The sequence below is a fragment of the Bufo gargarizans genome, chromosome 2, assembly GCF_014858855.1.
Source record: "Bufo gargarizans isolate SCDJY-AF-19 chromosome 2, ASM1485885v1, whole genome shotgun sequence".
In the NCBI taxonomy this organism is placed as follows: Eukaryota; Metazoa; Chordata; class Amphibia; order Anura; family Bufonidae; genus Bufo; species Bufo gargarizans.
In genome coordinates this window covers 196,520,375-196,545,969 of record NC_058081.1, presented here as the reverse complement: position 1 = coordinate 196,545,969, position 25,595 = coordinate 196,520,375, and the positions used below count along the sequence as shown (strand labels likewise).

At 45.3% G+C, this 25,595-nt stretch overlaps 1 protein-coding gene across 3 annotated transcripts in view; it reads left to right on the top strand.

Moving 5' to 3' along the window:
* The first annotated feature begins 7,016 nt into the window (after positions 1-7,016).
* The window catches only part of ICE2 (interactor of little elongation complex ELL subunit 2), a 135,011-nt gene continuing 116,432 nt past the window's right edge, over positions 7,017-25,595 (top strand). For 2 of the 3 annotated variants that reach the window (XM_044279862.1, XM_044279860.1), the window contains exons 1-5: positions 7,030-7,081; positions 19,445-19,549; positions 21,791-22,040; positions 23,250-23,369; positions 24,116-24,250. In XM_044279862.1, coding sequence (XP_044135797.1) covers positions 7,056-7,081; positions 19,445-19,549; positions 21,791-22,040; positions 23,250-23,369; positions 24,116-24,250 — 636 coding nt within the window. In that variant the 5' untranslated portion in view covers positions 7,030-7,055. Of the gene's footprint in view, positions 7,082-19,444; positions 19,550-21,790; positions 22,041-23,249; positions 23,370-24,115; positions 24,251-25,595 lie in introns of all 3 variants that reach the window. The other variant, XM_044279861.1, reaches the window with a different exon arrangement.

Genomic DNA, 25,595 nt, shown 5'->3' with positions numbered 1-25,595 from the left:
CGGTATTCTGTGCCGCACTGTGGTATTTGGTTCTGCTGGGGCGGTATTCTGTGCTGCACTGTGGTATTTGGTTCTGCTGGGGCGGTATTCTGTGCCACACTGTGGTATTTGGTTCTGTTGGGGCGGTATTCTGTGCCGCACTGTGGTATTTGGTTCTGCTGGGGCGGTATTCTGTGCCGCACTGTGGTATTTGGTTCTGCTGGGGCGGTATTCTGTGCCACACTGTGGTATTTGGTTCTGCTGGGGCGGTATTCTGTGCCGCACTGTGGTATTTGGTTCTGCTGGGGCGGTATTCTGTGCTGCACTGTGGTATTTGGTTCTGCTGAGGCCGTATTCTGTGCCACACTGTGGTATTTGGTTCTGCTGGGGCGGTATTCTGTGCTGCACTGTGGTATTTGGTTCTGCTGGGGCGGTATTCTGCGCTGCACTGTGGTATTTAGTTCTGCTGGGGCAGTATTCTGTGCCGCACTGTGGTATTTGGTTCTGCTGGGGCGGTATTCTGTGCTGCACTGTGGTATTTGGTTCTGCTGGGGCGGTATTCTGTGCTGCACTGTGGTATTTGGTTCTGCTGGGGCGGTATTCTGTGCTGCACTATGGTATTTGGTTCTGCTGGGGCGGTATTCTGTGCTGCACTGTGGTATTTGGTTCTGCTGGGGCGGTATTCTGTGCTGCACTGTGGTATTTGGTTCTGCTGGGGCGGTATTCTGTGCTGCACTGTGGTATTTGGTTCTGCTGGGGCGGTATTCTGTGCTGCACTATGGTATTGAAGGCCCTGCCTACTCCTGTTATCCCTGCCTACTTGTTTTGTCCCATCTTCTGTCAATTTGGACCCACCTACAACATGGGGCCACTTTTAGTTTTTTTTCCAGGGCCACTTTTAGTTTTTTTTCCAGGGCCACTTTTAGTTTTTTTTCCAGGGCCACTTTAAGTTCCCAATCCGCCCAATCCGGATGTCATCTGTGTGCTGTGCGCATCCGTTTTGGGGACAAGGATAGGCAGTTCTAGAGAAGGTAGTGTGAAAAATGCAGCATGTACACGGACGGTATATGCATTTGGCAAATCTGCAGTTTTGAGACAACAAAAAGGATACGGTCATGTGCATGAGGCGTAAGTTATAGTGTGAAACTCACATTAATTAGAACAAAACATTGCAGGTCACACAATGGACAGTTTCACACACGACAATTCCGTGCAGTTTTTGATTTGATCATGTTCATTGTCTCTAAAAGTTTGGAAATAGTAAAAAGAAAAAAATCAAATAATTGCATAAGGCAATTACAAACATTACAAAACATTGTAATGCGTTTTGCACGCACGTGAGAAAAATCGCGCATGTTTGGTACCCAAACCCTAACTTCTTCACAGAAGTTCGGGTCTGGGATCGGTGTTCTGTAGGTTGTATTATTTTCCTTTATAACATGGTTATAAGGGAAAATAATAGCATTCTGAATGCAGAATGCATTGTACAATAGCGCTGGAGGGGTTAAAAAAAATTCTAAATAATTTGACTCACCTTAGTCCACTTGCTCGCGTAGCCGGCATCTCTTCTGTCTTGATCTTAGCTGTGTGTAGCAACAGGACCTGTGGTGACATCACTCCGGTCATCACATGATCCATCACCATGGTAAAAGTGCAGCACGCCAGACCTGCAGGGTATTGCGAAGTGAGGTCACGGTTATTGGCAATCGAGGGTTACTCACTGTTTGTAGGAGAACCCTGGGCAGGCATGCGGCAGTGAAGGAGAGGCTGACACAAAGTTCCTCTGGGGCACACTCTGTATGTAGGGACCAGGCCTGATGGTGGATGAGGTGCCCCCCCCCCGTCCTCAGGACAGCGATACAGATGCCTGCCTGTGCTGCGGTAGGGGAGGGCGAGGCGTGTCCCTTTCCCTTCCTCTGATAGGCTGCCGGCCTAGTGCCTGCAGCCTATCAGAGGCCGGCGCAGGCAGTGCGATTACGTCATCGCGCCGCCTGAGCTGTACAGCGCGGGACACAGGCCAGAAGAGGCCTGCATCGCATCACTGACATGGAGGTAAGTATGTGTTTTTTTGTTTTTTTTATTATATACAATACTTTTACTGGCGGGGGCTGTTATTACTGGCAAAGGGAGGCTGTTATTACTGGTGGAGGCTGTTAATACTGGCAAAGGGGGGCTGTTATTACTGGCAAAGGGGGGCTGTTATTACTGGGGGCTGTTATTACTGGCAAAGGGGGGCTGTTGTTACTGGCACAGAGGGGCTCTTATTACTGGGGGCTGTTATTACTGGCACAGAGGGGCTGTTATTACTGGGGGCTGTTATTACTGGCACAGAGGGGCTGTTATTACTGACACAGAGGGGCTGTTATTACTGGGGGCTGTTATTACTGGCACAGAGGGGCTGTTATTACTGGGGGCTGTTATTACTGACACAGAGGGGCTGTTAATACTGGGGTCTGTTATTACTGGCACAGAGGGGCTGTTATTACTGGGGGCTGTTATTACTGGCACAGAGGGGCTCTTATTACTGGGGGCTGTTATTACTGGCACGGGGGGGGGGGGGCTGTTAATACTGGCACATGATTGGGGGCACTATAGGGGCATCTACTGAGGCCACAAAGAAGGGGTATTTTATATGGGCTCTCTGTACAGTACAATTTTATACTAGGACACATTATGGTGGGTACTATGGGGAAGGGGGGAGAGGAGTACTATGGGGTCATCTACGGGGGGCACTAAGAAGGGGTATTTTATACTTGCAAATTATGGGGGACACTGAGGGCATCTACTGGAGCATTTTATACTGGAACATTATGGGGGCACTAGGAGGAAGGAGGGTGTGGAGCACTATGGGGTCATTTACTAGGGGCACTATATAGGGGTATTTTATACTGGTACATTATGGGGGCACTATGGGGACATTAGCTCAACTGGGGGCATTACAGGGGAGTATTTTGTGCACTGTCACATTATAAGGAGAATTATTACTACGGGGTGGGGGGGGGGGGGGCATTATGGTGGGCTTTATTACTCCCCCATGGTATGACCCCCTAGTAGCAGCACCGGCCTCTCCCTGCTCTGCTATCCCTCTGCCCATTCTCTAAATCCTTATTATGAAATCTTTCTCATTAGGATAAAACACAACATCAGCTCCGCCGAGCCCCCGGCCAAAGTGTGGAAGTGGCGTCCGAGATCCCCAAGGGTCAAGCCAAGTAACTGTAAGTTTTCATGTGAAATATGTTTGTTATACACATAAAGCCTACACTGTGCCCCACAATATACAGTATACCGCTACACTGTGGAGTCTGTTCTATAAGCACCATTGTTTTGTGGCAGCGGACAGAAAATAATCTGAAAGTGCCCCTCCCGAGACCAGGCTCTGGATCCGCCACTGCCTTGATGTTGCAGGTGTTTTAAGTGCCTGGGGCAAGGTCCCTTTAAGGATCGTGACGCCAGTGCCTGTAACGGTGGCACACCGATTTCTATCAGTAATAAGTGAGGTACACAAGTTGCGGTGAACCAAACTTTGCTTTACTTGGAACAGTCCAACTTTGTATAATAAAATGGTAAATACAGTCCCTTGCATCAAAGACTTCACAAGCAGGCTTAATTTCAATACTGGCAGGTATAATCTTGGCAAGATACTCGGAGGGTAATAATAATACATACACTCAGACCAGGCTGTACCTTCTCCTCAGATATAGTGTATACTGTTCCTTTGAACTCCTGTCTGGTTTCTCTCCCAAGGCCCGGACGCCTAAATGCTGGCTTTTATCCTTGGCAAATAATCTTCCTCCCGTATTTATCCTTGCACTATCTTTATAGTTCTTCTGCCCATCAGCTTACTTGTTTTTAGCTGGATACACTGTCTCTGCTTGGCTGGAGGGTACTGCACACTGCAGGTTTCTCCCAGGAGGCACATCTCTTCTACTGGGGTTGATTCTTCTGAGCTGGACATAAACTCAGGAATACTTCAGGCAGGCTGTACTCCTTCACTAGCCTCCCAGTGGCAACTAGAAACCAGGACTGTCTAGCTGCATGTCAGGAGGAGGCCCTCAGCATATCTCTGGCTGGTGCCTTCTCACTTCTGTCTCCACAGACTCCTGACTAACTCACCGATTTCTAGCAGTAATAAGTGAGGTACACAAGTTGCGGTGAACCAAACTTTGCTTTACTTGAAACAGTCCAACTTTATACTATAAGATGGTAATACAGTCCCTTGCATCAAGTGCTTCACAAGCAGGCTTAATTTCAATACTGGCATGTATAATCTTGCAAGATACTCGGAGGGCAATAATAATAAACACACTCAGACCAGGCTGTACCTTCTCCTCAGAAATAGTGTACACTGTTCCTTTGAACTCCTGTCCGGACGCCTAAATGCTGGCTTTCATCCTTGGCAAACTAATCTTCCTCCCGTATTAATCCTTGCACTATCTTTATAGTTCCTCTGCCCATCAGCTTACTTGCTTCTAGCTGGATACACTGGCTCTGCTTGGCTTGACGGTACTGCAGGTTTCTCCCAGGAGGCACATCTCTACTACTGGGGTTGATTCTTCTGAGCTAGACAGAATACTTCAGGCAGGCTGTAATCCTTGACTAGCCTCCTGGTGGCAACTAGTAGCCTGGACTATCTAGCTGCATGTCAGGAGGAGGCCCTCAGCATATCTCTGGCTGGTGCCTTCTCACTTCTGTCTCCACAGACTCATGACTACAGACTAACTCCTCCCTGTCTGGGAACTGAACATTTATACTAGGGGCTCCCTATCTCCCTCTAGTGTCTAGGATGCTACACTACACCCCAATAGGCCTGCTATACATGTCACATGGGAACAATACATATTAAAATACATTAAAAATACATTAAAATGCATAGTTACATATAACTCCACTGTCCCTTAGGAGTAGGAGTAACACGTGACCCAATTGACCCTTGTGTAGTGCCCACTCCTACCTAGTGGGACACTACAAAAGATCATGTGATAGATCATGTGATAACTGTGATGTCACCAAAGGCCCTTGCTGCTACACAGAGCTAAGCTCAAGACAGAAGGAGATGCTGGGCTTCGCGATCAAGTGGATTAAGGTGAGTTCAATTATTTTTTTTACCCCTCCAGCCGTATTTTACTATGCATTCTGTATTCAGAATGCTATTATTTTCCCTTATAACCATGTTATAAGGGAAAATAATAATGATCGGGTCTCCATCCCGATCGTCTCCTAGGAACCGTGCGTGAAAATTGCACCGCACTTGCTTGCGGATGCTTGCGATTTTCACGCAACCCTATTCACTTCTATGGGGCCTGTGTTACGTGAAAAACGCTGAATATAGAGCATGCTGCGATTTTCACGCAACGCACAAGTGATGCGTGAAAATCACCGCTCATGTGTCACGGACGGTGTACAGGAAACAAGACAAAGCAACATGCATATATGACTGAGTGGATCCAAAGCTAAGGAACCAAAAGGGAGACCCCTGCACAAGACCTGAGACTTTCCCTGGCTGCTCAGCCTATGCAAAGATCCCAGAGGTGGATGGTTGCATATCCACGTACCTAGACTATATAACCCCTGAACACCCTACAATAGTGAGGGGACACGACCACCGGCTCCCTACACAGACACGGAGGGAGTCAGGGTCACCTGGGATCCAGCAAACAGAAAATAACAGATAAATGTTCAGCACTTAACTTTGTAGCAGACTGGAAAACAAGATCAGCATCCACACACACTCCAGGAAGTAGTATAAGCTGCCCAGTAATGCACCATGGGGAGGAATTTAAAGGGAAGCAATCAGTCCAACCACATGACAGCTGAGAGAGGCTAACGAGATGAGGAACTGAACAGCACAACAAAGAGAACTCAAGGAGGAGGTTCTCAAAGGCCTCTGTCAGAGCTTCTCAGCTGTCTGGTTGTGACATCATGTGAACAGCCCCATAGAAATAAATGGGTCGGTATTCAGTGCGGGTGCAATGCGTTCAACTCACGCATCGCATCTGCGCGGAATACTCGCCCGTGTGAAAGGAGCCTAAAAGTTTTTTATCCATTATTTTACATCTTAAAAAACAGCCACACTGATTTGTCTTGTAAGGCTACATTCACACGATGATGCCTTTATCAGAAATGGACGCTAAGAACGATCCTATTATATTGCATGGAATATGTTGGTAAGTGAAAACGGACAAGATAGAACATTTTTTGACGTCCATTATTTACTGGCCTTGAAAAAAACTGCTGTGTGAATAACCCCATTAGACTACCATTGTTCTTAAAACGGACATGTGATGGCCGTTAAAAGAATGTCAATCACACGTACGTGTGAATGTAGAGTAATGGCTTAGTGCCTGTGCTGCGGACCACAAATAGCAATCTGACATGCATTGGCACTGGCCGTGTGCACTCCGTTTGCGGATGTGGACCTATTGACTTGAATGGGTCCGTGACCGCAACGTTCGGCTAAAGATAGAACATTTTATATCTTTTTTGCGGTGCGGAGGCCCAGAAAGCCATCGGAAAGGCTTCGTAGGGCTTCCATGGGCCTCCGATCCGTACCTCCAGTCTGCAATTGAAGGTGTAGGTGAAGTCCTATCTTCGGTCGTATCTTGCGGATCGTGTACCCATTGAAGTCAATGGATCTGCATCCGCAGCACGGAGTGCACACAGCCAGTGCCCGTATACTGTGGACCGGCCATTTTCGGGCACTGAGCCAGTACAGTCGGGTACAATTGTATTTGGACATTCAAAGAGATTTCTGTCTGTATTATATTTAAACTATACCAACAATTTTTAGACTGCATATCAAAACATTAGTTATTTCAGGAAAATGAGAATGAAGTTAAGAGAAAAAAAAAAAGAGAAAACCGACATCAAATTATCAATATCATTGGCCTTTTTTCACAAACTGTACAATTGATTTACTTGTGCAGTTTGTAGGGTCGCCCATAGGTGGCGATGGAACACCTCTAGATGTGAGCAGGGAAAAGACAAGCCCCCGGCGGCTGCGCACTGGAGGCTGTTATGAGCTGATGACGTAGATGTTGTGAGCCGCACGTGGTGCCGTAGTCGCACACATAGAGTCAATGGAGGCGGCTGGAGAGCTTAGATGGTAAGTGGACAGGGTCTGTACATATGCTGCCGCGGGGGGCTATGAGGGGTTTAATACTTGTCTTATGGGACTAATGGTGTTGTGTATATATATATATATATATATATTACAATGGGAACCGGGTTTCCTGTCACGTTTAATGTCAGGACTGACAGCAGCAGCAGGAAGAGGACAGATTGCGACATTCTGCAGCTGGAAGAACTATGGTGTATGTGTGTATATATATATATATATATATATACACACACACACACACACATCACTGGTATATAGTGACATAGGACTAATGAGGACTATCTCTTAAAGGGGCTTTCCACTTAGTGTTTGCATGTCCTCCTAAATGTCTGATTGGTGAGGGTCCAGTCGCTGGGACTGTATCATAAACTATAGCGTGGCCCAAGAAACCAGCACAGTGGGGATTGTTGGGCGCCCCTGCTGTTGTCACCCCAGTGATTGGTTGCTTATGATGTATCTGTTAATATTTTCTATGGGGATCACCGTCCTGTTTACAGCTATAACACGGGTATCACTTCTGACATGTTCTACCTGGGCTCCACACTGGTAAAAGCATCATCTGTTCCCAGGCCACAGAAGCCATTGTCATCTGTTTGCTAAGGGATCCTGACTCTTGTCATCTTATAATGGTTTACAAGTTGTATTTTCCTTTTACTGGTTATTCTTATGGCAGAGGAAATCCGAATAATGAGTCTGATTTCTCAACACCAGCATGTGCTTCCCTGGTCGTGATGGGCCCTATGCTACGGGAGGAGGCATGTCATTTATGATGAGGCTCAACACCACTTGCTACTGGATTTAGTCGCAATGGCATTTAAAAAGTTGCAAAACCTGGTTTTCTGACTTTAACACCAAAACTATGGCGTATGAGGAATAATTATTATCCCCCAGTGTCTTTCACTTTTGATGACAGGAATAGTGCCACACTTTTAATGCAGCGAAGACGACAGAACCATAACCATAACATTATACATCAGTGGTAGGGGTGTGTACCTTGTGCAGATGCACAGGGACCCAGTATGTAAGGAGTTCGCTTCCACATTAAGGCCCATTTCAGACAAGCGAATGTCACGCTCCAGACTCGCAGCGCAGCACCCGGCCTGAACTTCCAGCACTGCCAGGGTCGCATAGCATCATATCAGCTGATATATTAGATCAGCTGCAGGGGTCCGGCAGTCACTGATAGCTGGACCCCTGCTGTATGCGCCAGCATCGGTGAAAACACAGATGCTGGTGCATTAACCCTCGCACTATCGTGGCACATGCAGTATCCTCACTGCTCCCATCGCGCTGCTGTGACGGGGACCCCATGGCTTGGACGACAATAAAAAAATTAAAACCGTGCCAAAACAGCCATTTTCTGGTCTCCTTGCCTCACAAAAACTATAATACCAAGTGATCAAAAAGGCGTATTTAGCCCAAAATGGTACCAATCAAACGGTCATCAATAATTGAGACCCTACCCAAGACAATCGGCTAAAAAAAACTATGGCTCAGAAAATGGCAACACAAAAACAAGATTTTATTCTGTCAAAAAAGGCTTTCACTGTGTAAAAACAAACACAAATAAAAATGATAGACATATTAGGTATCGCCGCGTCCGTAACAACCTGCCTTATAAAAATATAACATTATATGCCCCTCAGGTGAATGCTGTAAAAAAAAAATATATATATAAAAAAAGCTATGCCAAAACAGCATTTTTTTTCACCTTGCCTCACAAAAAGTGTAATACCAAGCAGTCAAAAAGTCCTATGTACCCCAAAATAGTACCAATGAAAACATAATCTCATCCTGCAAAAAAATGAGCACCCACATAAGACAATCACTTAAAAAATAAATACCTATGGCACCCCTAAACCAATCTATCAAAATCTGCGCTGCAAAAGCCATATTGTGCTGCTTCCTTTCTGAATCCTACCATGTACCCCTACAACAGTTTGCCACCACATATGGCATGTTGCCGTATTCAGGAGAAAATGGGTATGAAATTATGGGATTCTTTTTCTCCTGTTACCCCTTGTGAAAATGAAAAATTTGGGGCTAAAGCAACATTTTATTGGAAGAAATTAAACTTTTGATTTTCATAGCCAAGTGTTTCCTAATACCGTAAAACGCTTAGTGGGGCAAAGTGCTCAGTACCCCCCTTTATATATTCTTTAAGGGGTGTAGTTTCCAAAATGGGGTAACTTTTTAAGGGTTTCCACTGTAGGGGTAGGTCATCGTCTCTACAAATACAAAATGGTGCCCAAAAACCATTCTAGCAAAATCTGCCTCCAGAATCCATACAGCACTCCTTTCCTTATGACCACTGCCGCCTGCCCATAGAGCAGTTTACCGCCATATATGGGGTATTTCTGTAAACTGCAGAATCTGAGTAATAAATATAGAGTTTTCTTTGGCTGTTAACCCTTGATATGTTACAGGAAAAAAATGAATAAAAATGGAAAATCTGCCCAAAAAGTGGAATTTAAACATTTCAGCTCATTTTTAAATCAGTTTTGAATAACTTTAGGGGTGTAGTTTCTAATATGGGGTCATTTATGGGTGGTTTCCATTACGTAAGCCCCCCAAAATCACTTTATAACTGAATTGGTGCTTAAAAAAATGGTTTTGGAAATTTTTTTGAAATGAGAAAAATTGCTTCTAAGCCGTCTAACGTCCTAAAAAAATAAAATATTTACAACATGATGCAGACATATGGGGAATGTAAAGTAATACATATTTTATGAGGTATCACTTTCTGTTTTAAAAGCAGAGAAATGGAAATTTTGAAAATTGCAAATTCTTTAAAAACTTTGGGTAAATTTGGGATTTTTTTCATAAATAAAGGTGAAATATATTGACTAAAATTTATGACTGTATGAAATACAATATGTCACGAGAAAACAATCTCAGAATGGCTTGGATAAATAAAAGTGTTCCAAAGCTATTACCACATAAAGTGACGCATGTCAGATTTGCAAAAATGGACCTGGGATTTAAGGTGAAAGGTGGACCGGTACTGAAGGGGTTAAAAACCAAGCATTTGTTTTTGTTTTTTGTTTTTTTCTGTCAATGTATAGTAGCTGAGGGCTTATTTTTTGTGGTTTTGCGAGTTGATGTTGTTACCATTTTAACCATATAACTGTTTTTGTAGTTTTATTTTTTCTTATGGCGTTCAATGTGCTTCCTAAACACTGTGATAATTCCATTGTTTATGTTGTTACAGTCACGGTGATGCCAGTTACCGTATTTTTCGCCCTATAAGACACACTGACCCATAAGACACACCTAGTTTTAGAGAAGGACAATAAGATTATTTTTTTACAAATTGGACATCAGGTCAGACCACCAATCAGAAGTCGCAGTACACGCCTGTTCAGGCCATTTTACTCCCTGAAAAAAGTCTAAGGCGTACAGATACGCCTTAGACTTTTCCCTGCCATTCATCAGCACAGTGAGTGCTGTGAACGACACAGGCAGCGCAGCGATGCTGCTGCTGTTTGAAACAACCAATCACAAAGCTCTTTACAGTAAGGAGCTTAGTGATTGGTCAGTATGGCGCGCCGCTCTGAAGTTAGGAAGAAGGCGCACGATCGTCACTGGCGGGGTAAGTAGCCTTGCTGCGTAGTAAACTTTAGCGGGCATACCAGATCTGACCTTGTTTTTCTCTAAAATGATGAGTCTGAAGCGCTCAGCCGAGCGCCGTATCTCCTCCCTGCTGAGTGCGGTACTGAAGACGGCCTCAATAGTAGGTCCAGGGGACCGTCTTCACTACCGTGCTCAGCAGTGAGAAAAGTGGCTGAGTGCTTCAGACTCCTGCTTATAGAAGCCTCAGGGCAGGTCATTCTATGGTCCCGTAGCCAGAAAAATAAAGGAGGAGCAGCTTATAGATGCAGCACCCTCTGATGTACCTGTGTACCCGGTGCGGGGCCCAGCATGAGCCTCCTGGCTGATACACAGATGTCACAGCATGACTGACTTACAGATACACCTACTCTCATTGCCAATGCTAATCCTGCAAGCACCATGGAACAGGAGGCTGCATGAGGGGTAGGGTCCGGTTCACACACAGACAGTAGTGGCCAAGAAAAAGCATCACTGTCCCACTATATACCGTACACTATTAAACTATGTGCGCTATAGTCCAGGACACTATTGCACTATATACCGTAAACTGTGTACACTATAACAGTATATACTGTACATTATCACACTATGTACACTATAACACTAGCTACAACTACAGGCCTGTTTTGACTGCACAGACTGGGGAGCCCTAGAAGAGAATGACCTGGGCGGATGTTGTCTCCTCGTACATCAGTTTCTGCGAAGACTCCTGCGTCCCCTCAAGACTATACACGACTTACCCAAACAATAAACCGTGGTTCACGAACAAGCTCAAACAACTACGCAGGCGCAAGGAAACCGCGCATAAATCCTGTAATCAAGTAGTGTACAGACTGGCCAAAAACTGACTTAGACCTCATGCACACGACAGTTGTGTGCATCCGTGGCCGTTGTGCCGTTTTCCGTTTTTTTTCGCGAACCCATTGACTTTCAATGGGTCCGTGGAAAAATCGGAAAATGCACCGTTTTGCAGCCGAGACCGTGATCCGTGTATCCTGTCTGTCAAAAAAAATATGACCTGTCCTATTTTTTTGACGGACAACGGTTCACGGACCCATTCAAGTCAATGGGTCCGTGAAAGAACACGGATGCACACAAGATTGGCATCCGTGGCCGTAGGTTACTTTCATACAGACGGATCCGAAGATCTGTCTGCATAAATGCTTTTTCAGAGCTGAGTTTTCACTTGGTGAAAACTCAGATCCGACAGTATATTCTAACACAGAGGCGTTCCCATAGTGATGGGGACGCTTCAGGTTAGAATATACTAAAAGAACTGTGTACATGACTGCCCCCTGCTGCCTGGCACTGGCCACCAATGAGTTAACTACAGGGGAGGGAGGGGGGGCCGGCCGCACTGGCCACCAATGAGTTAACTACAGGGGGGGGGGGGGGCGGCCACACTGGCCACCAATGAGTTAACTACAGGGGAGGGGGGGGGCAGCAGGGGGCAGTCATGTACACAGTTTTTTAGTATATTCTAACCTGAAGCGTACCCATCACCATGGGAACGCCTGTGTGTTAGAATATACAGTCGGATCTGAGTTTCACGATGTAACTCATATCCGACAGTATATTCTAACATTGAGGCGTTCCCATGGTGATGGGGACGCTTCAAGTTAAAATATACCATCGGATTGGAGAAAACTCCGATCCGATGGTATAAAAGGGACTCCTGACTTTACATTAAAAGTCAATGGGGGACGGATCCGTTTGCAATTGCACCATATTGTGTCAACGTCAAACGGATCTGTCCCCAATTGACTTGCATTGTAATTCAGGACGGATCCGTTTGGCTCCGCGCGGCCAGGCGGACACCAAAAAGACATTTTTTTTCATGTCCGTGGATCCTCCAAAAATCAAGGAAGACCCACGAATGAAAAAACGGTCACGGACCTATGGACCCCGTTTTTGCGGACCGTGAAAAAATACTGTCGTGTGCATGAGGCCTTAATCGGGAACTGTGTATGGCGAAACGGGCATACGCGGAACGCATCCATCATTCTCTACAATCGAACGACCAGAGGGCGATCTGGAAGGGCCTTAGGTCCGCGACTAACTACAAACACCCCCCACCCCCCCCCCCCCCCCAGCGCTCACTACTCCCTGTCAGGCACTGGCAGAGGAGCTGGGCAGATTCTACTGCATATTCGGCCAATGTCCCCCCGAGTGGGCACCCCAGTCCCTGCTGCCACATTATCTTGCCCGTTCGCTGACTCCCCTACAGTGAATGTGACTACGGTTCGCACCCTGCTGTCCAAGCTAAATGCGAGGAAAGCCCCCGGTCCCGATGGTATCACTCCTGTGTGTCTGAAATACTGCTCAGACTAACTGGCCCCGCCCTCGCCCCCAATCTTTGACAGATCCCTTAAGGAGGCACATGTCCCCACCTGCTTTAAGAACTCAACTATCATCCCTGTGCCGAAGAAACAGGGCATTTCTGATCTAAACAACTTCCAGCCCGTGGCTCCACTGATGATGCGATTAACATGTGTCTAGAGTACGTCACTGAACACCTTGACAAACCCAACACATACGCAAGAATCCTCCTTCTAGACTTCAGCTCGGCTTTTAATACCATCTCCCCCAGCATCCTGCTGAGGAACCTCACGGCGCTTGATGTCCACCCTACACTACGACACTGGATCATGGACTTCCTCACTAACAGGTCCCAGGTCGTCAGATTAGGCAATCTGTCCTCCAAACCGAGGGTCACCAACACTGGCGCTCCTCAGGGATGTGTACTATCGCCGTTCCTGTTCTCTCTGTACACGAATGAGTGCAGATCGGAGGAGGCCTCAGTTAAAGCCATCAAGTTCGCAGATGACACCACACTCGTGGGCCTGATTAGCGACCGCGATGAGCAGGCCTACTGTAAGGAAATCGACAGGGTTAGCAACTGGTGTGGCGTGCACAATCTGGTCCTAAACACCACAAAGACGGTCAAGCTGGTCATCGACTTCAGGAAGAGAAGGATAGTTTCCCCCCCCCCCCCCCCCCGACCTACATTGACGGATCTGAAGTCGCAAGAGTACCCATCGTCCGCCTCCTAGGCACGACAATATCTGAGGACCTATCCTGGCGTCCTAACATCTCGTCCATCATAAAGAAGGCTCACCAGCCGCTCTACTTCCTTCGATAACTGAAGAAGTTCGGAATGGCACAGGACCTACTGAAGTCCTTCTACTCCTGCACCATCGAGTCGGTACTGTGCTCCTCTCTTCTGGTTTGGTATGCCGGCTCATCAGCCAGTGACAAGCGCAAACTACAAAGGGTCATCAGCTCGGCGGAGAGAACTACCCGACTGCCACTACCACCCCTTGACTCTATCTTCCCTGACAGACTGCTCTCCAGGGCTCTGAAAATATCCAATGACCACTCCCATCCGGGCCATCATTACTTCAGACGTCTAAAGTCCGGCTGCAGGTATCAGGCCATCCCTGCCAGGACATCGAGGAGGCAGAACACTTTATTCCTAACGGCCATCAGACTGCTGAACTCACCACGTCCCATCACCCGCAGAACCCCCCCCCCCCCCAGTACTATGCCTGTACCTGTGCCAAACCCAATTCCGAGCACGATCGATTGTGTCGTGTTTGGCAAATAAAGCTGATTCTGATAACAGTATATACAGTACATTATCACACTATGTGCACTATAACAGTATATACAGTAACTTATTACACTATGTACACTATAACAGTATATACAGTACCTTAGCACACTATGTACACTAACAGTATATACAGTACATTATCACACTATATACACTAACAGTTTATTATCACACTATGTACACTAAGTATATACAGTACCTTATCACACTAACAGTATATACAGTACCCTATCACACTATGTACACTAACAGTATATACAGTACCCTATCACACTATGTACACTAACAGTATATACAGTACATTATCACACTATGTACACTAACAGTATATACAGGACATTATCACACTATGTACACTAACAGTATATACAGTACATTACCACACTATGTACACTATAACAGTGTATACAGTACCTTATCACACTATGTACACTATAACAGTGTATACAGTACCTTATCACACTACATTCTACTATGTGCGATACAAGCAGTACATTACCACACTGTGCTACCCTAAGCTTACCACCCAGACCCTGCAGAGCTCTCTGTGCCATCCTGAGACTACATAGCATTAGCATCCAATCTGAGACCACTGCAGAGGGGGAAGCTCTCATGAGCGCGGTCCTTTGTACCGAGTTGCCCCTAAACTCCATTTTCGCTGAGTGTAAGGGTCCATTCACACGTCTGCAAAATGGGCCTGGATCCGTTCCGCAATGTTGCGGAACGGATCAGAACCCATTCTTTTTCAATGGAGCCGCAAAAGATGCGGACAGCACACAGTGTGCTGTCCGCATCCACACTTCCGTTCCACAAAAAAATAGAACATGTCCTCTTCTTGTCTGCAGACACGGACAAGAAAAGGCATTTTTATTTAAAGAGGACCTTTCATCTGGAAAAAACATAGTGAACTAAGTATCCTGACATATACAGCGGCGCCCAGGGATCTCACTGCACTTACTATTATCCGTGGGTGCCGTTCCGTTCTCCCATTATGTCCTCCGGTATCTTCGCTCAGTAGGTTATAGTAGGCGGAGACTTAGGACTCTTGGTTATAGTAGGCGGAGACTGCACTTGTTCTGCTGGGCGTTTCCTCCTCCTAGGCAGTAGAGCTGGCCAATCGCAGCGCAGAGTTCACAGCCTGGGAGTTTTCTTTTTCTCCCAGGCTGTGAGCTGTGCGCTGCAATTGGCCAGTGCTACAGCCTAGGAGAAGGAGATGCCCACAGGACAAGGGCAGACACCGCCTACTATAACCAAGTCCCCGAACATACCGGAGGGCATAACGGGAGAACGGAGCGGCGCCCAGGGATAATAGTAAGTGCAGTGAGATCCCTGGGCGCCGCTGTATATGTTCGCAATGTTTTTCCAGGTGAAAGGTCCTCTTTAACCACCTCAGCTCCCCTAGCTTAAACACCCTTAATGACCAGACCACTTTTTACAATTCTGCACTACACTACTTTCACGGTTTATTGCTCAGTCATGCAAGTTACCACCCAAATGAATTTTACCTCCTTTTCTTCTCACTAATAGAGCTTTCATTTGGTGGTATTTCATTGCTTCTGACATTTTGTAGTAGTGTGATAAGTAGTTTAAAATCAAAATGTGTAAAAAATGCCCTGTGAAATCCTAAAGGTGTTCTTTGGAATGTGGGCCCCTTTGCCCACCGAGGCTGCAAAAAAGTGTCACACATGTGGTATCGCCGTACTCAGGAGAAGTTGGGCAATGTGTTTTAGGGTGTCTTTTTACACATGCCCATGCTGGGTGAGATAAATATCTCTGTCAAATGACAACTTTGTATAAAAAAATGGGAAAAGTTGTCTTTTGCCGAGATATTTCTCTCACCCAGCATGGGTATATGTAAAAAGACACCCCAAAACACATTGCCCAGCTTCTCCTGAGTACGGCGATACCACATGTGTGACACTTTTATGCAGCCTAGGTGGGCAAAGGGGCCCACATTCCAAAGAGCACCTTTAGGGTTTCACAGGGCATTTTTTACACATTTTGATTTTAAACTACTTCTCATGCATTAGGGCCCCTAAAATGCCAGGGCAGTATAACTACCCCACAAGTGACCCCATTTTGGAAAGAATACACCCTAAGGTATTTCGTGATGGGCATAGTGAGTTCATGGAAGTTTTTATTTTTTGTCACAAGTTAGTGGAATATGAGACTTTGTAAAAAAAAAAAATATAAAACAAATCAGCATTTTCCGCTAACTTGTGATAAAAAATTCTAGGAACTCGCCATGCCCCTCACGGAATACCTTGGGGTGTCTTCTTTCCAAAATGGGGTCACTTGTGGGGTAGTTATACTGCCCTGGCATTTTAGGGGCCCTAATGCGTGAGAAGTAAAGTTTGAAATCCAAATGTGCTAAAAATGCCTTGTGAAATCCTAAATGCCTGTGTGCGTGCATTCACAGGAAATCTCGCGAGATGACGCGTGACTGTGCCTGAGTGAGCCGCCTCCGGAACGCGATCCTGCATTAGGCGGTCCGGAGGCGGTTAAAGTGCCAATTTGCGGACCGCAAAATACTTGCGGACATGTGAATGGACCCTAACAGTGTCCCAAGCTTTAGGCGTTGGAGGAATGACTGTAATAAGGAGTCTACTGTTCGCATCTATACCGGCAAGAATTGGTGGCACTGTTTAGGTGGCAGTGGTCTTATGTTTAGTATATGATGTCAGCTAAATAAAAAATTGGCTAAATTTGCTTTTTATGCATGAAAGACAATTCTAGAGTACTAGTATTGGTTTTAATGCATAAATAGCACCCATTAATGTTATTGTAGACCTTCGTATTAACTATTTGAATTACTGTAACTTTCATACTTCTCATCGGCTAAAAATACTAGAGGAGTATTTTTACTCTTCCAACAAAAATGTGCCCCATTGCCTCATATCAGCCCTCAACAGCCGCCATTGCCTTTGATTTTAGCCCCCATTGCCTCAAATCAAATCGCCCCCCAGCAGCCTCATAGTGCCTCATTTTACCCCCCCAGCAGCCCCATAGTGCCTCATGTTTTATAAAGGAAAAACTCACTTACCTCTCCTGCTCCTGGACACCGCCACTCCTCAACTACATTGCGATCCACTTCCTCCTGCCGTCGGCTGTGCTGTGAACTGGCGCGCACAGCACAACCAACAGCCAAGGACCAGGAAGCGGTGGGTACAGAGCCTTCACCGCTTCCTGGTCCTCCGGTACTAATGAAGCGCTTCCATAATGCGTCTTTATGGGGCGAAAAATACAGATATGTTTAATTTTTTATTTTGTGACATAATAAACCAACTGGGGGAAAAATTTCTTGAGTTTTCTTTCCTTAGTCATATGCACATGGCAGACCTGGAGGCCATTGTGAGGCCCTCATCTGCCATAGCACCACATATTCTCGTCGATATATTGTCTACTACAGTTTTGAGCTTCTCATCTGAAGTGTATTATACAGGGAGTGCAGAATTATTAGGCAAGTTGTATTTTTTGAGGATTAATTTTATTATTGAACAACAACCATGTTCTCAATGAACCCAAAAAACTCATTAATATCAAAGCTGAATATTTTTGGAAGTAGTTTTTAGTTTGTTTTTAGTTTTAGCTATTTTAGGGGGATATCTGTGTGTGCAGGTGACTATTACTGTGCATAATTATTAGGCAACTTAACAAAAAACAAATATATACCCATTTCAATTATTTATTTTTACCAGTGAAACCAATATAACATCTCAACATTCACAAATATACATTTCTGACATTCAAAAACAAAACAAAAACAAATCAGTGACCAATATAGCCACCTTTCTTTGCAAGGACACTCAAAAGCCTGCCATCCATGGATTCTGTCAGTGTTTTGATCTGTTCACCATCAACATTGCGTGCAGCAGCAACCACAGCCTCCCAGACACTGTTCAGAGAGGTGTACTGTTTTCCCTCCTTGTAAATCTCACATTTGATGATGGACCACAGGTTCTCAATGGGGTTCAGATCAGGTGAACAAGGAGGCCATTTCATTAGATTTTCTTCTTTTATACCCTTTCTTGCCAGCCACGCTGTGGAGTACTTGGACGCGTGTGATGGAGCATTGTCCTGCATGAAAATCAGGTTTTTCTTGAAGGATGCAGACTTCTTCCTGTACCACTGCTTGAAGAAGGTGTCTTCCAGAAACTGGCAGTAGGACTGGGAGTTGAGCTTGACTCCATCCTCAACCCGAAAAGGCCCCACAAGCTCATCTTTGATGATACCAGCCCAAACCAGTACTCCACCTCCACCTTGCTGGCGTCTGAGTCGGACTGGAGCTCTCTGCCCTTGATCAATCCAGCCACGGGCCCATCCATCTGGCCCATCAAGACTCACTCTCATTTCATCAGTCCATAAAACCTTAGAAAAATCAGTCTTGAGATATTTCTTGGCCCAGTCTTGACGTTTCAGCTTGTGTGTCTTGTTCAGTGGTGGTCGTCTTTCAGCCTTTCTTACCTTGGCCATGTCTCTGAGTATTGCACACCTTGTGCTTTTGGGCACTCCAGTGATGTTGCAGCTCTGAAATATGGCCAAACTGGTGGCAAGTGGCATCTTGGCAGCTGCACGCTTGACATTTCTCAGTTCATGGGCAGTTATTTTGCGCCTTGGTTTTTCCACACGCTTCTTGCGACCCTGTTGACTATTTTGAATGAAACGCTTGATTGTTCGATGATCACGCTTCAGAAGCTTTGCAATTTTAAGAGTGCTGCATCCCTCTGCAAGATATCTCACTATTTTTGACTTTTCTGAGCCTGTCAAGTCCTTCTTTTGACCCATTTTGCCAAAGGAAAGGAAGTTGCCTAATAATTATGCACACCTGATATAGGGTGTTGATGTCATTAGACCACACCCCTTCTCATTACAGAGATGCACATCACCTAATATGCTTAATTGGTAGTAGGCTTTCGAGCCTATACAGCTTGGAGTAAGACAACATGCATAAAGAGGATGATGTGGTCAAAATACTCATTTGCCTAATAATTCTGCGCTCCCTGTAGACTGTGTAAATCCATAGAGCTTATCTCCTCTTTAAAAAAAAGAAAAATGGTAATTCAAACCTTTTTAATTTATGAATTTCATAAAAATGAACCTTCAATATATTTTCTCCACAGGGATATTGAACCTTCCAATGGCAGAAACTGTTTCTTCACACGTGAGTCTTATGAGAAATATTGCTTGGGTCCAACACTGGCTGAATTGTTACTCATCACCAACAAGTAAAACTTTTTATTTTTATTTTATTTTTTTTATTTTGATTATGGCCAAAGAAAATGCTATTAATGTGTTTGCTTTGTTTTATGCCTTCATAGTTTTAGAATACATCTAAGGCCTCTTTCACACGGCCGTGTGCTGGCCGAGCCTGTGCTGCGGACCACAAATTGCGGTCCGCAATGCACGGGCACCGGCCGCGGGGCAGCCGCATGCGGATCGCAGCCCATTCACTTGAATGGGATCCGCGATCCTTCCGTTCCACAAAAAGATAGAACAAGTTCTATATTTTTGTGCAACGGAAGCACAGAAAGGATCACCACGGAAGCACTACCGTAGTGCTTCCGTGGGGTTCCGTTCCGTGCTTCCGTTCCGCACCGCATTTCCGGATTTGCAGACACATTCAAGTGAATATGTCCGCATCCGTGATGCAGAATGCACACGGCTGGTGACCCGTGTATTGCAGAACCGCCATATACGGCCATGGAAGCACTACGGGCATGTGAAAGAGGCCTAAGGGGCATGTCCACCTTTGCACCATTTTATTGCTCAATTGCAGACCTGTTTACCTGTATGTCTTCAGTCTTGCCTTGAAACGCTGTATATTAGCCATACTCACAAAACAATAGGATTTTTTTTTTTATTAAGACTATTTGCAAAGTTGAATACTTTTGTTGTATTTTTGGTGTGTTGGAGAAACAAATAGTTGCAAATGTCAGGGACCCACTCCTGTCTCAAGAAAGGGGCCTGTAGCACCGCTGGCAATGAAGAGGGGACTATGCATGTGCGGTTCTTGCCAGTCACGGCTACTGTATGGAACTTCCAAAGAGTAGAATAGAAATCGGATCCTAGATGGTGGTTGTTGTTTTTTCGGTTCCTCACCTCTGTTTTATATTGTTCTTGTTTTTAGAATTTAAACAGTAGTGTAAACATGCTGAAGAAGAGGACTAGCTGTATACCAATGACCTATTACAGGGAACCTGACAGCAGATCCATGTTGCCCTAAAAACAGGCACACAGGCTTCCTCACTACAGCGAATTACGTTTTACTCTGTAACGCTGCAGTTATGTTTTCTGTAAAACATTAAGAAAAAGATGGGCTCATGCACACGAACGTATTTTCTTTCCGTGTCTTTTTTTTTTTTTTTTGCTTACCGTATGTGGAACTATTCAGTTCAATGTGTCCACAAAAAAACAGAAGTTACTCCACGTGCATTCCGTTTCCGTATGTCCCTTCTGCAAAAAAAATAGGACTAGGGTTGCATCGGGTATCGAATTATCGATACCCAATCGATACTTTTGTACTGGTATCGATTCGATACCGGGATTTGCCCTTTGCCTATACTGCCATGTTCCCTCAGCAGAGAGGGGCGGAGGAGCAGACTGTGGCCACTGCGCCACCAATGAAAATAACAAACGGATATTACAAGTACAGGAGGAGGGTGCCAGCAGCAGAATCACATAGCCGGCATCCGACCTCTATGACTGGGAGCTGCGATCAGCGTCAGTTAACCCCTCAGGTGCCTATGTTGCTTCTAGTCACTGGCCGATAGCAGGCACACTGTGATGACTGTGCCATTTATTTCATGAGGTTATTATTTTCTGATTCTTTTGCATTCATTTAGTCCCTGCTGCTGCACCCCTGAGTCAGCGTTTTTCTCTCCGTGATATGATTTTCCAGCTTCTGTCTCCCGGACTGACATCCTCTTCTATGTGGAGAGACAGCTTTGAAGTGCTGATGAAGTCCACTCTCCATGGCTTTAGTGATTTTTTTTATTTTATTTTTGCTTCTGTGTGCTTAAATAAAAAACAATAACACTTTTTGGAGAACTTTTATAAAGCGTCCTCGTTAGTAACTGATTGTGTAGAGAGGCAAGCCTGTTGTTTTACTAAATCAGACCGCTCACCCATAGGATGCCAAACTCATTTGACTGTTATTTTCTTTAGTTACTCTGGTCAAGAAAATGTCAAATGTGAGAAAGAAGGTTGCCCATTGGTCTATAGGCGGTCTTTCTTTTAGGCATTGTAACCTGCAAGCTACTGCGATACAAAAGTCACCAGAAATGAAGCCTCCTGGATCACACGCGACCACATTCATTGTCTTTATGATGCAATGTAGCATGGCGATCTGTTGTGCAGTTAAAGTCTCCATGTAGCCCTAGCCTAATACTTTCTACAGTTCTACACTGTCTGCAAAAATGTTATATATTACATTAAAACTCCCTTCATATTTCCCCATTTTCTCTTAGACCCCCTCCAGCAGGACCTACACAAAAAGAGGCTTCCAGTTCCCAAGCGCCTGTCCCTGACAGTCAGCCTGTTGTCCCATCTTCTACCAAGCAGCTCCTCCCTTTTCCCGAGCCTCGTGTGCCGTACCCACGGTTCTCGTCCCTCACAGCATTTGAACAGGATGCCTACGTGAAACTGATGATCAAATTCCACAACAAGAAAAACAGTAACGTCTCTTTTGGACAAGTCAAGGACTACAACCATTATGAAGTAAGTGAGAACTAGATGTGTTATATTGTGGAAGAATGAAAGGTGCTGCAGGGGTCACTTCTCAGTGAGGACTCCTGGAAACAACAAATTTATTAGCATTTATTCTTTCATTTTTAATGTTTTAAAGGGAATGTTTCAGGTGGTCGTTATGGCCACCTTTGGGACCTGCTCCTATCATAAATGTGACTTATTCTGTAGATATGCCATAAGTGTCCAGAGGGAACAATCCCTTTAAAGGATAACTGTCATATTTTTATCAAAAAAATCAATTTTAGCATATGTTACTGCTGCTGCAGCATTGTGCATAAAGCAATCTATAGGTTCTTCACATACCACTGTTTTCCTTGAGTTTTCCCCTTAGTTACAGCTGTTTTGAATCCTACATTATGAGGATCTTCTCAAGATGGCCAGTTCTCTGAGGCCAAAACTGCATTCCCTCAGGTCACATACAAACTTGCTGTAGCAAGCAGTTTCTTGCCAGCCAATCAGATTGGATTACTGAGAGACACGCCTCCTCACTCTGAAGCCTAATGCAGGCATGCAGCGTGAAGGACCGCCCCTCTGTCTTCCTAGCCGGAGACAGATGAGCCCTAGTAACGGTCTTTTAAGGGAGCAGTGGAAAGGGACAGAGGACATTAATGAAAGCTGTTATTATAAGGTAATTACAGATCTTTTGGCAATCATTGACAGACTAACTCGGGTATACATGTCTAGCTCTAATGAACTAGCAAATAAAATAAAAATATGACAGTTATCCTTTAAATGTTTATGTATGTTAATAAGTTTATTGGGGAAAAAAAACTTGCTAACGTTGTCTAGGTGACATCTCTTTCCCTCCGCTCCATGAACACAAACCGGACTGGAATGTACTTTCTATGGTTGCGATTACCTTTTGTTAAATAATGACGTTGCTAACAAAACTCATGATTTGCTGTGGTTGCCTCCTTCCCTACCGTTCACTGTAGTAGTGAGCGACCACCCATACACAACCACACCTCTATGTTATGGCCTTTTCATATCCAAGTTTGTAGACAATGATCCAAATGCAATTGCCACCTTGACTAGTCACATTGAGAATTGTAATCCTGTGTAATCTTTGTGACAGCCTGTAACTGTATGAGGTGTTGAGCTCAATAACTATGCCTCATGACTTATTTTCTGTATTATGTGGAAAGGCTTATTATGTCTCCACTATGTCATTTTATTTAGTTCTTGAAATCTAAATCAAGCCTTGAAGTTCCAGAGTTTCAGAAATTTCTCCAGAATGCAGCTCGGAGTTGTGCTGAGGACTATGATGTGCTTTGTGCAGATGCTGACCTCTATGTTCAGGTTAGTGTGTTATACTTTAACTCTGTACACTTCGAAGCAGTGATGGAAAGGCAAGAGTACATTTCCATATGTATTCCCATACAGCTGCTCACCATCCTTCAGGCATTGTTGTAGGAGTTCTGCCATGTGTTCCTCCTCACTGTCAAAGGGTAAAGGTGGAGCCAGACAGCCCGATTTTCAGAAGGATTAGGAATGACCGTTGTTCCCGACAATTTTCCCATGTAAATGTGCTGCCGATCACCCGGTAAACGAGCGCCCCCATAGAACTGCCTATTCTTCTTCGCAATTGCGGACAAGAATAGGACATGTTCTATTTTGTTGCGGAGCCGCGGCCCGGAAGTTCGGGGCCGCGCTCCGGAAATTCAGATGAGGAGAGCACATAGTGTGCTTTCCGCATCTCTTCCGGCCCCATAGAGAATGAATGGGCCCGCACCCGTTCCCGATATTGCGGAACGGATGCGGACGTGTGAATGGACCCTCATACTGTGAAGGAGGTCTCCTTCACTGAACGAGCAGCCAACTGTCACTATGGAATACTTCCTTCCCGACAATCGGCTGTATCATCTTGCGGTGTAAACCTTCCTTAAGGGCTTATTCACATATTTCTTAAACCAGTACGATCCTTCTGCCAGCCTGGTATACATACAGCAGAATGCATGATGTCTGATCAACATTGATTATTTCTGGTTTCATCCACTCTAATTCCTGTAGGCAATCCTTTTATATATCTTTTTATCTGCTTCTAGGAGATGTTAAAGATCTGCCAAACTTATGTGAAGAATTACCCTCCAATTTACACTGTCCATGAGATCACCAGCATTTTGGGTGGAAAGTTTATTCCAGACTTGACCTTTAAGCTGGAGAAGTGCCTTCTTAAAATGGTAAAAATTATATAATACGAACTCTGTTCATCTGGGAACCAGATAGTTACATTAAGGGTCCATTCACACGTCCGTAGTGTATTGCGGATCCGCAATACACCCGGCCAGCACTGCCATAGAACTGTCTATTCTTGTCCGCAATTGCGGACAAGAATAGGACATGTTCTATTTTTTTGCAGAGCTGCGTCCCGGAAGTTCGTGGCCGCTCTCCGGAAATGCGGATGCAGAGAGCACATAGTGTGCTCTCCGCATCCCGTTCTGCCCCATTGAGAATGAATGGGTTCGCACCCGTTCCCTATTTTGCGGTATGTATGCTGACCCATTTGCGGACATCTGAATGGAGCCTTAGGATGTTTTATAAATGTATAGACTGATGTATGCTCTTTGGACAAAAGTATTAGGACACCTACAGGGGCTTTTAAGACATCTCATTCTAATCCATAGGCATTAAAATGGAGTTAGTGCCCCCACTGCAGCTAAAACAGATTCCACACTTCAGGGAAGGTTTTCTACAAGATTTTGGCGTGTGTCTGTGGTAATATTTGCCTATTCATCCAGAAGAGCATTTGTGAGGTTACACACTGATGTTGGGTCAGAGGGTCTGGTTCGAAATCTCCTTTCTACTTCATTACAAAGGTGTTGGATGGGGTAGGGTCAGGGCTTTGTGCACGTGTCGTCTCCCTTCTCTCTTCCTGTTCGCTGCTGCTTTGCCATAGACGGCACCTGTGAGCAGGAAGAGAGACGGGAGACGGCACGTGCATACTGCGTGCACCTTGCGTGCACCTTCCCTTTATACAGCTGATCGGCAGGGGTGTCGGGAGTCTGATCCCCGTCAATCTAATATTGATAACCTATCCTGAGGTCAGAACCCCTTTAAGATTTCCCTTCACTGTAACTAAGGGGCCTAGCACAACCCCAGATAACCAACCCCATAACATTATCCTTCCTCCACCAAACTTTACAGTTGGAACAATGCAGTTAAAGGGTTTCTACCACTTTGATTTCACATAATTAGCTTTCAGACACTAGCGATCCGCTAGTGTCTGCTCTGCCAAACAATCCTGCTATAATAGCTTTTGGGGCAGCTGTTTACCTAAAAAAAGCACTTATATTGATATGCTAATGACCCTCTAGGTGCTATGGGGGCGTTATTAGCACCTAGAGGATCGGTCTACCTTCACAAGATGCCGCCGCCCAGCGCGTCCCTCCAGCCCGCCCATCTCCTCCGGAATGCGATCAAACGGACGACTTCACGCGCATGCGCCGTGCGCGGCTGTATTCGGCGCATGCGCAGTGAATGTCCGACCGCTTCCCTGCTCAGACATCTCCACTGCGCCTGCGCCGA